The sequence below is a fragment of the Amblyraja radiata genome, chromosome 21 (assembly GCF_010909765.2).
Source record: "Amblyraja radiata isolate CabotCenter1 chromosome 21, sAmbRad1.1.pri, whole genome shotgun sequence".
Taxonomy (NCBI): Eukaryota; Metazoa; Chordata; class Chondrichthyes; order Rajiformes; family Rajidae; genus Amblyraja; species Amblyraja radiata.
In genome coordinates, this window is record NC_045976.1 from 26170534 (window position 1) to 26186420 (window position 15887).

Sequence of the window (15887 nt, forward strand, 5' to 3'; positions counted from 1 at the left end):
TACTCAGTGTGGTTTTTAACCCTGGGGAATATGGCCGTAGCTCTCAAGAGTGTGGTTAATAGCAGGCACCATCCAGTTGTCGGTAAGAATTTCTGGTTGCTTGACATTAATCCATTTGAACTCTGGCTGAAAACCTGCCTACTTCCTCTCACAAACTACTGATAGCAAGTGAGACAAGTGAAAAACAAGCCAAAAGAGTTGCAAAAAGAGACCAAAATAGTTAATATAGATTTTATAGAATCAAAATGAAAGAGAATGGTGAAGTAGAATACAGAGAAAAACAGTTTGCATTTTTATTGAGCCTTTAATATAGTGAATTATCGCTTGGGATAAACATATTAGAATTATGGAATATGTTGTTCATTCTTTTTTCAATACATCTCAGATGAAGGTTATAACTGATTTCAGTTTTGTTGTAATGGTGCAGCACCAAGAAGATTTTAAGTAAAATCAATTTGAACTTCCCAGATCTGGCACACACCAGCTCATATTAATAACCATCATGCGACCATGATAACTTTTTTACTCTAAAATATTTTTGTTGAAACATCGGAACATAATTGTGATAGAATAGCAATAGATGAAATCTTTACAATGCTTTATGCAAGGGTGATTTGAGTTAGTTTTGTACAAAACACTCTTCACCACACAATGATTAACGTAAGTATCAAGGATCCTGCAGAACATTCAGATTTAAATAGCCAATGATTAAAATCATTGTTTGCCTCCATATCACTAAATATAAAATGCCGAATGCTTATATAAATTTATATAAAAGTGAAATAAATGAACATTGCGTAAGAGATAATATTTTTTTGGAAATATATTGAACGGTATTTTGACCATCTGAACTTTCAGAACCAGTTGATTCTTGGCGTAATGGGCATTGATGTATCTCTAGCTGATGTAAAGAGGCTCACACCGCGTTACACTGTAAGTATAGTTCGGAGATCCTCTCAGGACATTCGGCACTCCATTTAACCCTGCCTCTGAGTTATTGCATGGCATTGTGAAGATACTGTATGTTGGCTTTAGTTTAGTTTAATTTAGAGATATGGCATGATAACAGACCCTTTGGCCCACCAAGTCCGCTCTGACCAGCGATCCCCACACTTTAACACTATCCTATACACACTAAGGACAATTTACAACTACACCAAGCCAATTAACTACAAACCTGTATGTCTTTTGAGTGTGGGAGGAAACCGGGGAAAAACTCACGCAGGTCACGGGGAGAACGTACAAACTCTGTAAAGACAGCACCCGTAGTCAAGATTGACACGGGCCACTGGCACTGTAAGGCAGCACCTCTAGCTCTGCGCCACCGAGCTGTCCCCTGTGCAGAAGTGGGTAAGTGCCAGCAAATTTTGGATTTGCATGTTTGAATGTGCAAGCCCCAAACTTCCTGGTTGTTAGTTGCCAATCATTCCTGGACTGTGGCCAAGTCTTGGCAATTCCCCAGCGCTAACATTAGAGAATCTGGCAGCTGGTTCCTACTGCAGGAACAGCATCCTCCATCAGTTCAATGGTCTCCAATGGACTAAAGTAGTTCTTAACTCATATACTTTATTTTTCATTGAATTTATTTAAACATTTGTTTTCGTTTCCGGTGTTTGGAAACTAATCATTGAAAAAAGAGTTATTTTGCTTATTCCTGGATGATCTTGATGGAAGAATCATGTCTGAGCCAGGGATGTGGTTTAATAGTCCAATTTTTGTCATATTGTCCAGCAATTTGGTGGCCTTTATTCTGCACCTTGCCCCACTCTCACCACACTGTTTCCATTATCCCCCATCCCACCTGCCACAGCAGGCCCATCCATGGTAGGGAATGGGATGAGGAGCTAGTGGCTAGGAAATTACACCTGATAAATGCGGACCTAATGGTGAGCATAGGTGCTTCGCCATTGACCAGAGTATTTAGTCCATAATGGATCAGGTTTCCTGCCCATGATCATTGTCTTGCTGCCTGTTTTATACATTTTATCTGCGAGTTTCTGCTTTATACACAGACCTTCTATCCAGTGGGCTACATGTTGATGCTTCTGAAGAAAATATAATTGCATTATCTTCAGAGTAGGTTTACATCAGTAAATGGTTCAAGTAATGAATAGAATAGCTAATTCAATGTTTAAAATACTTCACTTGAAAATTATATCAAATGTTTAATGGATTTGCCGTTGTAATTCAGTCGGCTTTGCTCGCATACTGAATGTGCACTAATTACTTTAAATTTGATAGGTAATTATACTTAATTATAGTTATACCACATTGGCATAAAGACAGTCTAAACATCCAGAAGTTCAGCTATAATCTTCTGAAAGTGTATGCTTGCACACTAGTAACGTACCACTGTATACTAATGAAATGTAGATCTGCATTTTTTGTTGAATAACATTACAGTAATTTAAATGTTTTCTTTAACTTTGCATAAAATCCATGATATTGAATTATAAAAGCCTTTTTACTGTTACAACAGCTTGGGCCTAATGGATATTATTTTGCAATCGATCCTAATGGTTATGTATTGCTTCATCCAAATCTTCAGCCTAAGGTGAGTTACTTTAAAATTAAATATATTCTCATTGCAAATGCATGAGAACCTTCTAGCTCAGGCTTTTAAGAAGACAGTGACTTGTAATGAAATCATTAAAATGGAATAACCTAGAATTGCCTGAATGTAGCATGCTAGATATTTATTGATTTTGGTTATTTGACACTCACCACTTGCTATTCAGATCAATAACTATTGTGTGACTGTGATAACCCTTTGACACTAAAATATTTTAATTGTAACATTGGAACATAATTGTAATAGAACAACAGGAGATGACATTTTTATTGTGCTTTACTTGAAGGTATAACCTGGTGATTTGATTTAGATTTGTGCCAAATACTCTTAACCACACAATGATTAATATAAGTATCAGGGGCCGTAGAGACCATTTAGATTTAAATAGCCAAGATTAGGTTCCATTTTTATTTGAACAGGTATTTAGTTGGCTGCAAAAAGAAAATGACCACATTTGCACCTTTACTTTGAATTGGCCTTCATCTGTCAAAACTATTTAATGCAACTTCTGTGTAATTGCCTATTAGCCTAGTTTGATACTGGGTGGAATTTTGGAAGCAGGGCAATAATGTGATCTTGTTCTCGTAAAATATCCAGCTGAACGTGCTGAGTTAATTGTGAAGATGACTGTATTATGTATAAGCCACAATTATTAATAATGTGGCACCTCTGTAATGATAATAGTTTAACCTATTTAGAAATGTATGCTCTACTTGTTTCTAACTGGTTCTTTTTCCAATTAATCTTATCAGAATAGTACCTTCTGATATATTTTGGATATTCTCAATTAACCACTCTGTGCTATATTGTATAATATCAAGGCAAACATGATAAATGATATGTGCAGAATATAAAGATGAATGGAACTTAACACTTTTGTGGAAGTTTTATTCTGCGTAAATAATAGGAATAGGAATTATAAGGAATAAAAGGTTTTAACTATTGTACTGATGTGAAGAAAGTAAATCTGTGGAGATCAGTGCAAATCTGTGCATATCTGACAACAGTGTTGTTGTGTTACAATGTGGAAGCCAGGAGTCCTCTGGGTGTCAAATGCTGACTCCCTTGATATTTTGCTGGAGGTTATTTAAATCAGACTGCTAACTTGGAAATAATAGGTAAGTAGACAGAACATTATTAAGTATATTTTGAAATAATAAATTTATATTTTTTATCAATGATTTTTAAATTATCTAACTTAGTTTCAACTGTGTTTTGATGTCTCTGGTCAAAGGAGACATTTAGGAAGAGTTGAAAAGGTCTTTGACAAAGACCATCAGGCCACTCTGGAAACAAGGCCACGTGATCCACCAACTGAGATTGAGTCAGTGCTTGCGAGCACTCGGCTTAGTGAGGATAGACACAGCAGTGAAACCTGTATGTTGTTTGCACAGCCACAGCAGGTTAATGTGGCCGCTGAGATAACATGGGGAGTGAGTTCAAGGGACGAGACTGGTCCTGAACTGGACAGAAATGAACATGAGTGAATACAAAGATAGACACAAAGTGCTGGAGTAACTCAGCGAGTCAGGCAGCATCTCTAGAGAAAATGGATAGGTAGCGTTTCTGGTCGGGACCTTTCATCAGAGTGAATGTAGTGGGGGGGGGGGGGGGGAACTGAAAGTAAGACAAAAAGCAGCACAATTTGGGGCCGGCAACAGCTGACCTCAGGCAAAGGAGGTTCCCTGATAGGCTGATTGTTTGCTAGCGACAGTCTGAGCTCAAGAGGGATATATAGTTGTGAACTGTACAACTGGTTAATGGAGAAAGATCGGGTGGAGGAGGAGGTGTTTGTAGTAGTTAATGTAGGAGAATTCAACTTTCATACTGTTGGGTCGCAAGCTACCCTAACAAAATATGAGGTACTGTTCTAATTTGTGTGTGGCCTCATTCTGGCAATGGAGGAGGCCCAAGACTCTGTGGGAATTGGAAGGGGAGTTAAAGTGGTTAGCAACCGGAAGATCCAGTAGGCCTTGGCGGACCAACGCAAGTATTCAGCGAAATGGTAATCAAGTCTACACTTTGCCTCGCCGATGTACAGGAGGCCCTAATGGGAACACCGGATACAGTAGGTACATTGATGCAAATACATTGGAAAAAACTGAGTACAAACTTTGTGGAAATGACATTGTACGAAGACATTTTTAAAAAAGCCAGTTTTTCCCCCATTTGGTAAAATTCCCAACAGAAATGTTGAAGTGTTTCTACAGTTTTGCCAGTTTGCTTGTCAAGCTACATGTCAGAGAGGCTGCTGAAGGAAACTCCTTCCAGAGTTAAGTGCACAGTAAACACACCTGACTGTCTTTAACTAGCAAACTAATAGTGGAGCGAGGTAACTGGAATTATGTACTGACTTGAAAACTTCAATTTTATTTTTTCACTAGAAATTTATTTTTAAACCTAAATTAATCCATGAAATATCATACAAGGAGGTGAGCATGCCTGAGTGTGTGAAATACTTAGTAGAAAGATTGCTTTTCCTAAGAGAGTAATAATTAGGGATTGAAATTTGCCAAACTTAAAGGTAAATAATATATCATCACAAAAGTAAGTTTCACAAATAATTCCACTGCTGTGATTGATATCAGGCATTGGTACTTGGGAGATAGAAAAAAAACACTTTAATACTACTTCAGAAGCCCATGGATGCACGGAGAATTGGTAAAGGTCCATCTCTCTCAGTTGGTTCAACAGATACAATGCCTCTTCTCTACACAAAGTTTATAGTTACCAAGAGTGTCAATAAAATGCACAAGGTTTTTCAGGCCTCAGATGCCTCGGGTGCTTCAATTCCCTTGCTGAGGATGGAGTTAGCTTGTTTCTCTGCACAGATGTCAACATGTACTTATTGGTAGTGTATGCCTCGAGCTGTAAAGGTCCAGTATTCTCTCCATGCTTTACCAGGTATCATTAATCACAGAATTGATACCCAACCTTTGAACATTGCTCCCACCTTGAAAGGGCATGCATTAACTAACCTTAGAGCTTGAAGAACTGCCGCCGATCTCTTCTTTGTCAAAGGAGTATTAATTGTTGCTGGTGAGGCAGGCAGTCATGAGTTTTCCGCACAGCTGTCAGCGAGGGCATATCTCCTCATGAGCCCATCATTGATTATTGTGCATCCGGTCAGGATCACCATTTCATTAAAACACTTGTGCCTTGAGCAAGTGTGCACAAATAAACCAGTGACATAGGAAAAATATGACATTTTGTATTTTGCACTGCCTTGTTGAGGAACAATACAGTCACCCACAAACCAGAATCCCCGCCTAACCTTAATGCCCATGGTCTTTAATCTCTGAACTTTAGTGATGGACAATATTCTCAAGGCCTTAACAATTGTGATGCCATAAGAGAGGGGGGGTGGGGGGGGGGGGGGGGGAAGGACTTATCCCTTCTATGCCACCTTGCTCCAAACTCATCGGTGAAAAATTAATATTGGGAAGCACGGCTAAAAAACGCTGAACAAACATCAGCTGTGTGCACTGGAGAATTCTGCCCATAAATTCTGAATCTTATTGAGTGGCTTATTAGATAGTCATTTTCCTGGCTTATGCAGTCAACTGTAATTTCACCTGCTTGTCTGATTTTGTTTTGCTCACCTTAGGAAGTTAATAAATCTTTCATCGTTGCAATTTATAACACCACTTGTGTGGCGTCTAAAGTGTGGAATTGTTTCTCATCATTCCGTTCCTCAGACATCACCACCCTTTCAGTTTCGAAGTCCCCGTGTTAATTGTTACCAGAGCAACAGCACCTCTTTCAATCTCAACGAAAATTAAACTGTCAAGGCTGTTTCTACAGCTACATTTATCTGAAATGTTGCCAATTCATCCAACACTTTCCTCCAGCTTCATATGGATTTGTCATGCATTTAATACAGTAGGCAAACTGAAATGTTCAAGCTTAAATCCTAGACAGTGCTCATTTTTTAATCTTCTTTGTCAAATTGCTGCAGATATGAGGGCAAGCTTTTTAATCAAATATCCTCCTGTCCTATTTTTTCACACCCTGTTTTCACATTTCCATATCAGAGGTTTACACAACATCTTGAAATCACAATCCTTCAGCCGCTGTAAAATGACATTCCACTGGAATATATATTTTATGGTAAATCTATTGATAAGCAAACTCAGCACAAATTATTTCAATGTGTCCTGTGTATGAACCACCATCACTTATGATCTGTTTGCAAAACATTTGACAGCATGAAACATTTTTTTTAATAATTGCTCACCAGTGATTTTTCAGCAGAAATCTCTCTTAGTACACTTGTGTGGTCATTAAACATTTAAATATTTTGAATATTTTAGTTTCAAATTTCATTTGGCAAATATTAAATTGCTATAATTATATGATATTATTTTATATTTATGCATTTATAAAATATGTTATTATTATTATTATTTCACGTTTGTCATACACGTAGTCGGAATTTGCCTGGTATTTGTTCATGTGCTCCTGAAGAGTTTAATTTAAATAGGCATTAATTTTGCAAGCAGTGGCAAAGTGACTGCACCCGCTGCTAAGATCACAGATCTCGTGATTGCTACGGCACCAATTTCTCTTTCCCCCAACTGTAATTATGATGCCATGAAGCCGACCGTGTGATTAAATATGTTGAAGATTTTGCACGGGCAGCACAGCAGGAAGGAAAAAGCACAATATTTGGCTCACACTTTGAGCACTTTGAGTGTGCAAAATAAAAAAATGAACTTGCACGTTAGATTAAGGTACAACTCTCATTCATTAATATTATATAATTATAATCTGTGAAATAAATTTGATGGAATGCTAATCTGCATAGACATGAAATTAATTTCTTGGGAGCAAGACAAAATTGCCAAGCAGTATATCAGTAAAAACCCCAGCTCATGCAAGAAAACATAACTTTTTCAGGCTAATTGACAGTGACCATTGCTAAATACCGGGACACTGATTGCAATGGGGACTGTTGAAGAAGAGCTAGTCTACAGAGAAACACTTCATTGCTGACAGCAGCTTTGGGATTTCTGTGTTGAACTCCACATACACACAGTCCCCCGAACTTGCTGTCAGTTCCACGGTGTCATGACGGCACATTATTCCGAATGTAAAATGTGAACCAATTATATTTTCATCATTTTCAAATTAGGTCTGAATTATAGGGAGTTAATGAGCAGTTCAAACTGGGTCCAATTACATATTCAACATTTAATCTAAACTGTTTCTGTCAGTATAAACAAAACCTGTGACATTCTGCCAAGACCTCTCATTCTTTGAATATATTTATACTTTTAGAATTGTGTTCAAGTTTGGAGCTCAGTGCACTGCACTGGGGTATGGTATAGGGCATGGTCTGATTGTTGATGGTTGCAATACCTTTTATTTAAGGATAAGCTGAATTGGTTTGAATAATGCAAGCTTCAGGCAACGGCAGTAATTCATGTATCCTTTATGTTAAACGGGGATGATCAGCCATGATCACACTGAATGGCGGTGCTGGCTCGAAGGGCCGAATGGCCTGCTGCTGCACCTTTTGTCTATTGTCTATTGTTATAAAAATAATAAATAAATACATTCACTGGGAGTTCTGGTTCTTGCAACCATTAAAAGTGTTTAAAATGTGCTCATTGGCTTTTACAATGGAAATTTAAACAGCTAAAAAGAATCAGCAATCCAGATTGAGCAGCAGATGAATTGAAGGGGAGGACAAAACATCAGTATGTTCTTAGACCTCCAGATCATGAGTGTCAGTGCCTGACCATGGCAAGGCATATTAATGAAATATGAACCCACTGATACACCAAAAAAAGGTGACATTCACGAAACAAACTATTTGTTATGAATTAATTATGCAGACTTCATTAATGCCTGATTCATAAAATCTTCTAACTTTCATTTTACAAAAATGAGTTGCTGTGTTTTCAAGGCAAATTTCAATCCCTATGATTAGTCAGTAGTTCCGATACAGCTGTCAAAGTCTATTTTAGATTTCTATAGAGTTTATACATTGTTTGTTTAATCCATGACCTCTACAATCACACGATCAAACTATATTGAGTGGGGTGAGCTCCACCACCACTCCCCCAGGTTCTGTTTCCATTATTTCAGGCATTAAGCCAACAAGTTTTTGAGCACCGATTAAGCCGGAGGCAGAAATCAACAATAAATGTTGGAGATGAATTAAACCAACATTTCTTTTCTCTGTGCAATATTCTGCTGTTTAAACATTCCAACCTTGATAAGTGGTATTAATTTTCCTGACTCGTGTGTTTGTAAATCAACATCGTATGTTTTGTGTGAGCGTGCAGATGTGTTATGTAGAAGTGTTGATAAATCGAGTGTTCAATACTAAATGGTTAATGAGACTAAATTACAATTTCAATCTATCCTTGCCAAACTTTTGGGGTCATTAAACCACTGTACTCCATTTCCTTTTCTCGTCAATATACAAAGAAAAAAGCTCCTGCATAAATAACAATGTGAATTAAATGCAGTACAAAGATAAAATCAATTAACCCAAACAATTCTACAGCAATTATCACAACCACTTCTAAAGAAGCAGCTAAAGTTACTAATTTTGCCCAGAAACACAGTTGTAAACATTTTTTTCGTCTGATCTTCATTTTTAAGAGATTATTTAAACGGATGATCAATTGAATAAGGGGGGGGGGGGAGAGAAGATGTCTCCCTCCTCACTGCCAAATGAATGGAAACATGGGGCCAACTCTATTTGCCATTTAGTTCTGAACAGTCAGGGCAAAGATGTGTGATCCGGAGATAGAAATAGAAGTAACCTGACATTTCAACAATTCAATTACATCATAAACTGTGTGTTTATTTTTCAAATGGCAATCTTCATCTCAATTTAAACTTGATCGGACAACTTTGCTTGAAAATGTTCAATTCTTAAGTTGCAGACAATGTTAATGTTCATCATTGGAATTAGAAAATAAGCATACTGAATGTTCGGGTAATTTTAAAGTGAGTAGATGGCTAGCATTCTGTTTGATGCAAATGATGGTTTGTAGTCCAGAACTACAAGCAAACACTTTCAACATTTCAATTACTCTGGAATGTTGATTTTTCTTTTTTTTCCCCCCGCTCATTTATCTGATACAACCCTACTAATTGTAATAATGCCACTGAAAATATATGTCTCTTTCTTTGTTAACAATCAATACCTTCAACTTTTTAGTAGCGAAGTGGTAGAATTTCATTGCAGAATGCCCAACATTCTTCCATCTTTTGGGGCAGTCTTTTCTTAAAAACATGCAATAATGATCGACTTTGGAGCACAATCAGAAGTTTGATAGGACATTTTATACCTCAGCATGCTAACAAACCTTAATCAATGGCAGGATCCAGTAACCTCTTGGCAAGTGAAACTTTTTTTGATCACCTGTAAAGTGTGTTGCCACAAAATGGCAAAGGTAGAGAGATCCTTTCATCGAGGACGATTATCATTCAAGGCTGGTAAACTGGGACCTGATTCTGATATCGGTGCAGTACTTGCCTCAGTGAGTAGACCCAAGCTCAGTTCAAAATTGGCTCCTGGGCCTCACGATTTAGGCAAGTTGTTATTTTTTTTCTGTCTGCAGAAGGAGCAAACATTGCTTTCAGCAAATTTCAGGCAGTGGTCCTTGGGGAAGAATCAGGAGCTAGTGGCTGGACGGTTGGTAATGAGATGTGCACTGATTAAAGTCTCATTGAACTAGGAAGAGTTCCCACTGATTTCATACAAGATATTTAATTTATTGGCCGTTTTACTCTGCCTGTACAACTGAATTACCCTCTCAGAGGCAGTATTGAACTGTTATCATCATTTTCACACTACTGACGCCTACAACTCAGCCATTGGGAGTCATTCGCAACTTTGAAAAAATAGTTCAAAACAGTCTCAGGTCAGGCATCTTGCGAGAATCTTTTTGTACAAAAAATAAAGGCAGGAATAGGGAGGCCATTCACTCCTTGCCCATTCTTGTCATTCTAGTCTTGTTAGCTTTAGGATTTAATCACTTGATTTGCAACCCAGAGATATTTAATCTTGGGTTTGTGTTACATTTAAACCCAATTCTCCATGAGAATAGAATGAAGGTATATCTATAATACAAAGCAAAATATATTTAAATGTAAATTAATTATTCTCCAGTGCAGCAGTGACTGAATTTCACAAACTCTCTTTACAAAGTGCGGCGCAGTGGTAGAGTTGCTGCCTTATCACGCCGGAAACCCAGTTGTGATCCTGTGCGAACAACACGTCCATGCCTTTATTTTAAAACAAATCTGGGTCTTTTTAAATGAAAATGTTTCTGCTATCCCTCAGTATTGATTCCACTAATAATTACTCCGTTTTGTATGTTCTCCCCATGACCTGCGTGGGTTTTCTCTGAGATCTCCCACACTCCAAAGACATAGGTTAATTGGCTTGGTAAAAATGTAAATTGTCCCTAGTGTGAGTAGGATAGTGTTAATGTGCAGGGATCGCTGGTTGGTGTGGAGTCAGTGGGCCGAAGGGCCTGTTTCCGCGCTGAATCTCTAAACTAAAACAAAAATTAATACTTGCAGTAACGAGGATGATTTCAAAGGATCAATGTGGACTTACTCAGACATCCCATACTGACAACTAGACTGCATTTTAGCCATTGAAATACATTTCATGTTGATTGGTGTTATAATAACGCAGCAATATTGCTTTCTTATTACCTCAGTCAATTGGTGTCGAGACCCCAAAGGTTAATTTAAGAGAGAGACATCCGAAGGCACAGGTAACGTGGTGACAATAACAGTGGTGCTGCAAAGCTGCCAGGATTGAAGCTTTAGGAAAAGAGGTTTGGCAGGCTGCTGTGCAAGGGCCTAACAGTGATACTGGCTACCGAAACAATATATGAGCATGACTTTCTAAATGCCTCAATGATAACTAATCTATTTTATTAGTTTAGAGCTAACATATGAGATAGTGGCTCTCTTAGCTGCTCTGTTTGGACACAGTACGAGCTTAAAAATAAAGTTAATATTAAAGATTACAATGGATGGTTTGCAGATATAGAAAAGTGGTTGGTTTTGCCTATGACCGGTGCTGTCAATGGTTTACCGTGGACACTGCATGCATTCCTTGCATTTGTCTGATGACCAGGGCACACATCCCTGTGTGATGATAAAATGATGGACAGTTATTTTTCTGCTGCAGGCTTGTTTGGACAGCCCATCATTGTCATTTTCCATAGCATGACGTTTTCCTGGTAAATGCCGCTCGAACAGATGGAAAGCTGCAGCAACTAACTGTTAAAACAAGTATATTTGGCAACGAAAGAGTTAACTGTTGCTTTAAAACGTGAATGATGCCTTACCTTTTGAATTGTTCTCAATGTATAACAAGTATTTCTACACTTTTTCCTCCATGTATATCTAAATTGTAAATTTTTCTTCTCCGTTTGAGAGATTCATTTGGACGATGTATCAACATCTAACGTCATTGCTGATTTTTAATCACCTATGTTGAATTATTTAATTTCCCACTTTACCTACTTCTGATCAGTGAACTCTTCCCAAGGATAATGCTCGAAAGAGCACCCGTGGTGTCTTAAGTCCTGTTCCACTGAATAAACAATCTGTGGACATTGCACTTGTTCTGCCTGTGGACAAGTACCTGTTCTGCATTTCCTAAAATCTCTAATGGTCTAATTGTAATAAGGTGCTCCTGGAGTGGAAACTGTGAACCAGAACCATGTTACGCTGTGCTGTCTCATAACCATATGCCAGAGAGACTGCCCCAAGGGTGTAAACTATTGAATTAGTAGCATATGATAAAATTAGTTCGGCAATAATGGTAAATTCTTACAGATTGTTTTGTGAACAAAGGTGAAATTTAAACCAGATTTGTACCCATGAAAGTGGAATTGAAGCAATTCACTCATCCTTGATAACCGTCTGCAAAATAACCTTGTTTTCATTCTGAATATTATTGAATAAATTACTACCTGTTCACACACACACACACACACATATATGGCTTGTCCATTTAAAAATAATGTAATTAGTAATGGAATGGGAACATTTCTTCTGTATGGAGAACAAAATTAACGATTTTGTAATCTGCATTTCCAGACCATATTTCCAAACTCATTTACCATGCTACTATCCTTGAAATTTAAGAAATGTAGCTATGAAAAGTTAGTATTAAGGCTTGTGCCAATATTTCTTTGTCAGATATTCATCACGATGTCATACTCATTTGCAGTCCAAAGCATTTGCATGAAATTTGGTGCAAGTTGATGCAAAAGAGCAAGGGCATGTGGAACTTAAATGCTATCACCTGAAATGCTTTGAATCCTTCCATTTAATGTGATATATCTTCTATTGATTTAGTTTGTTTTTGATGTGCTGTTTGTGTTGGCTTTCTGTAGGTGTTCCTTTGAAGTACTTGCATGGGTGTGTTGTGCAAGATGGCAATATAAGCTTGCTGCCTGTTGTTACCTTTTTGATAAGTTATCATTGATTAACTGAAGTACAGTGGAAGATGCTGAGGAATCTGCAATACATTTCTGATAATGCACTGGAGGCTCCTGCCACGGAACTCACTCATTTAGGAATTTCATATTAACTAAAAAATAAACTGTAATGGGCATTAAATTCATTTACCAATAGATGATTGCAAGTGGCTGCAAACATCTCGTGATATTCAGTCCATTTGGAGTTGAATGTGTAAAAGTGAATACAACTTTTATCCAACACTCACTTCATGTCAAAGCCAGTAGCCAAATGCAAATTTTAACCTCTATGTATTTCCAAATCTAGTTTTCACTATTCTTTCCCCACTCCAGTTGCCATGGAAAGGTTGGAGGCTCCTCTTCCCGAGACTAAATTTTAGGCATGAAAACTTATGAAGACACAAGAGGCCGCAGATGCTGGAATCTTGAGCAAAAACAAACTGCTGGAAGAAATCAGCGGGTGAGGCAGCATGTGTGGAGGGAAATGGACAGATGACGTTTCGGGTCTCGTGGAGTGTCCAGACTGACCTGAAATGTTGTCTGCCTGTACCAAAACCTGTGCCTCAATTGCCAAAAATCTCACTAAATATTTCAACATGTAATCCAGTTGAAACCCCCTGAAAGATGGACTTCTCAAATGCATTGTTCTAAAGATTGCAGAGGATCTATCAAATCTTCACCAGACGTGACATACTATGTAGTTATACTGTGGGGTGGAATAAGAAAAATAAGCAGTGGACTAATATAGAACCAGCTTAAGGATGACCAGGGGTGAAGTCATTTTCTCTTGATTGTTTTATATCCGAACATGTGCGAACAATACGTCCATGCCTTTATTTTAAAACAAATCTGGGTCTTTTTAAATGAACATTTTTCTGCTATCCCTCAGTATTGATTCCACTAATAATTACTCAGTTTCTTACTTCCTCTCTTTATACAACATAAGATTCTTTTAATCTTTTGCCAGCAATTCTCTGGCTAAGGATCATTGGAAAGAAAAATGGTGATCAAGCTTTTGTAATTGATTTTTTTTAGTACCCTCGGGTACTGTTCATCCGTACCTGGTGATTTATCCACTTCCAAAGATACAGAACCACATTACCCTTTCTTTTTTATGAATCGTACATTAAAGCAGACATCCCGTCCTATCCTAAGCCACATTGAAGTGGCTGACAGGATGTTATTATTATGCAGTAGCACTGATCTGCAGTTTTGCTCTAAACTGCTTGTTTCTGCCAAATTGGCCATATTATGTTTCACACGGTATCAATGCAGTGCAGTGAACAGCAGTGGATAGCTGCAAATGGGATGTGAATTGGAACTGCATGTTATTAGGTTTCTCTCTCAACTTAACCCAACTTTCTCCATGCTTTGTCTGATATAAATGCACACCGGAGTATACCCACTGTTATCCCTCACCTAACACCCCAGGCTACAGTCATCTCCCACTTGCATACACCTTTGCTCAGGTGAGGAGGAAGCTGAAGCTGAGGACAAAGCTTTGCTGTGCAGGAAGGAACTGCAGATGCTGGTTTAAACTGAAGATAGACACAAAATGCTGGAGTAACTCAGTGGGTCAGGCAGCACCTCTCAATAGGTAATGTTTTGGGCCGAGTGCTCTCTTCAGACTGTTTAATAGATAGCTTTGCTATTCAGATATTCAGAGGAAATTGAAAACATTTTTTTTAATGTTCATTAAATCACCTTAAAACATTTAATGGAAAATAATTTGAAATACATAAAACAAAATAAGAGCTACGTAATATAAATATAATTATCTACCACATTTTATTGTCCAAAAACCACCATTAAAATGAAAGGCCAAACTAACGCCATATGTAATAGGTTTGGGATCAGAGAGGCAATTTCTCTGTGACATGGAGTCCAGTTGCACAGTGGAGTGAGAGAGGCTGAGGCATCTAAGACTTGCAATGTGTTCATCCAGGTCTGGGAAGATGTTTTGGAAGTGCTGTCTATAACCGGGAAGATTCAGCCCATTATTTACATTGGTGCTTAACAAAGTATAATAAAATAATTTGATCAGACTTATTGACACAAACTTCCAGACTTAATTTGATCAGACTTATCCAGCCCACATCGGCTTTTGGTTTATGTTTGGCCAAGAGTCATTATAAAGTGGCCCAGTGTCTTCCTCTGTAATTCATCAGTGTTATTTTGTTGCTGTCTAAGCTGCCTTTGTATAATTGCTTCTGACTTTAATTTTTTTTTTCCCATGACCACACATTTATCGGAATGTGTTGTGACCTGCTTGCCGGATCGTATCTTGATGCATGCTGCATGGATGGTAATGTCCTGGGGTCTTCTGTGCACGGAACTGTTGTCATTTAATGCTGTCTCATTCATTATTTAATGAAGGCAAACTATTGTGAAATGCAACACAGCCCACATCTCTATTGTTATGTCAGGAGCATCTACTCTGTGCAGTTGCAGCCTTCCCTGCAAGAACTGAAGGGAACATTGCTGCATTAGGCAGATGCAGGAAGGGGCTCGTTGATTCATAGATAAACACTGCAAAGACCACCAATCCACTTTGACTCCCTATATTGAACACGAGTTTCACTGATGCTGTGGGAAGAACAATTAACAGATGTAAACAATCAAAGTGCTGGAGGCCCTCAGAGGGCCAGGCAGGATCTGTGGAGGGAAATTGACAGATGATGTTAAGGGTTGAGACACTTCTTCAGACTTAAGGAGGATCTGAGGCAGGGTCCCGACCCTAAACGTCACCTGTCTACTCCCTCCACTAATGCTCCCTGACCGCTGAGTTTGTTTTTTGCTCAAGATTCCAACATCTGCAGTTCCTTGTGCCTCCTGTTAATTGA

General features: G+C 38.2%; 1 protein-coding gene across 9 annotated transcripts in view; it reads left to right on the plus strand.

The window, feature by feature from the left end:
- cacna2d1 (calcium voltage-gated channel auxiliary subunit alpha2delta 1) overlaps positions 1–15887 on the plus strand; it is a 515041-nt gene that overhangs the window by 399969 nt on the left and 99185 nt on the right. For 6 of the 9 annotated variants that reach the window (XM_033039804.1, XM_033039802.1, XM_033039805.1 and 3 more), the window contains 2 exons: positions 859–933; positions 2480–2554. In XM_033039804.1, the coding sequence (XP_032895695.1) occupies positions 859–933; positions 2480–2554 (150 nt within the window). Of the gene's footprint in view, positions 1–858; positions 934–2479; positions 2555–4956; positions 5005–11265; positions 11323–15887 lie in introns of all 9 variants that reach the window. The other 3 variants (XM_033039800.1, XM_033039807.1, XM_033039801.1) reach the window with 2 other exon arrangements.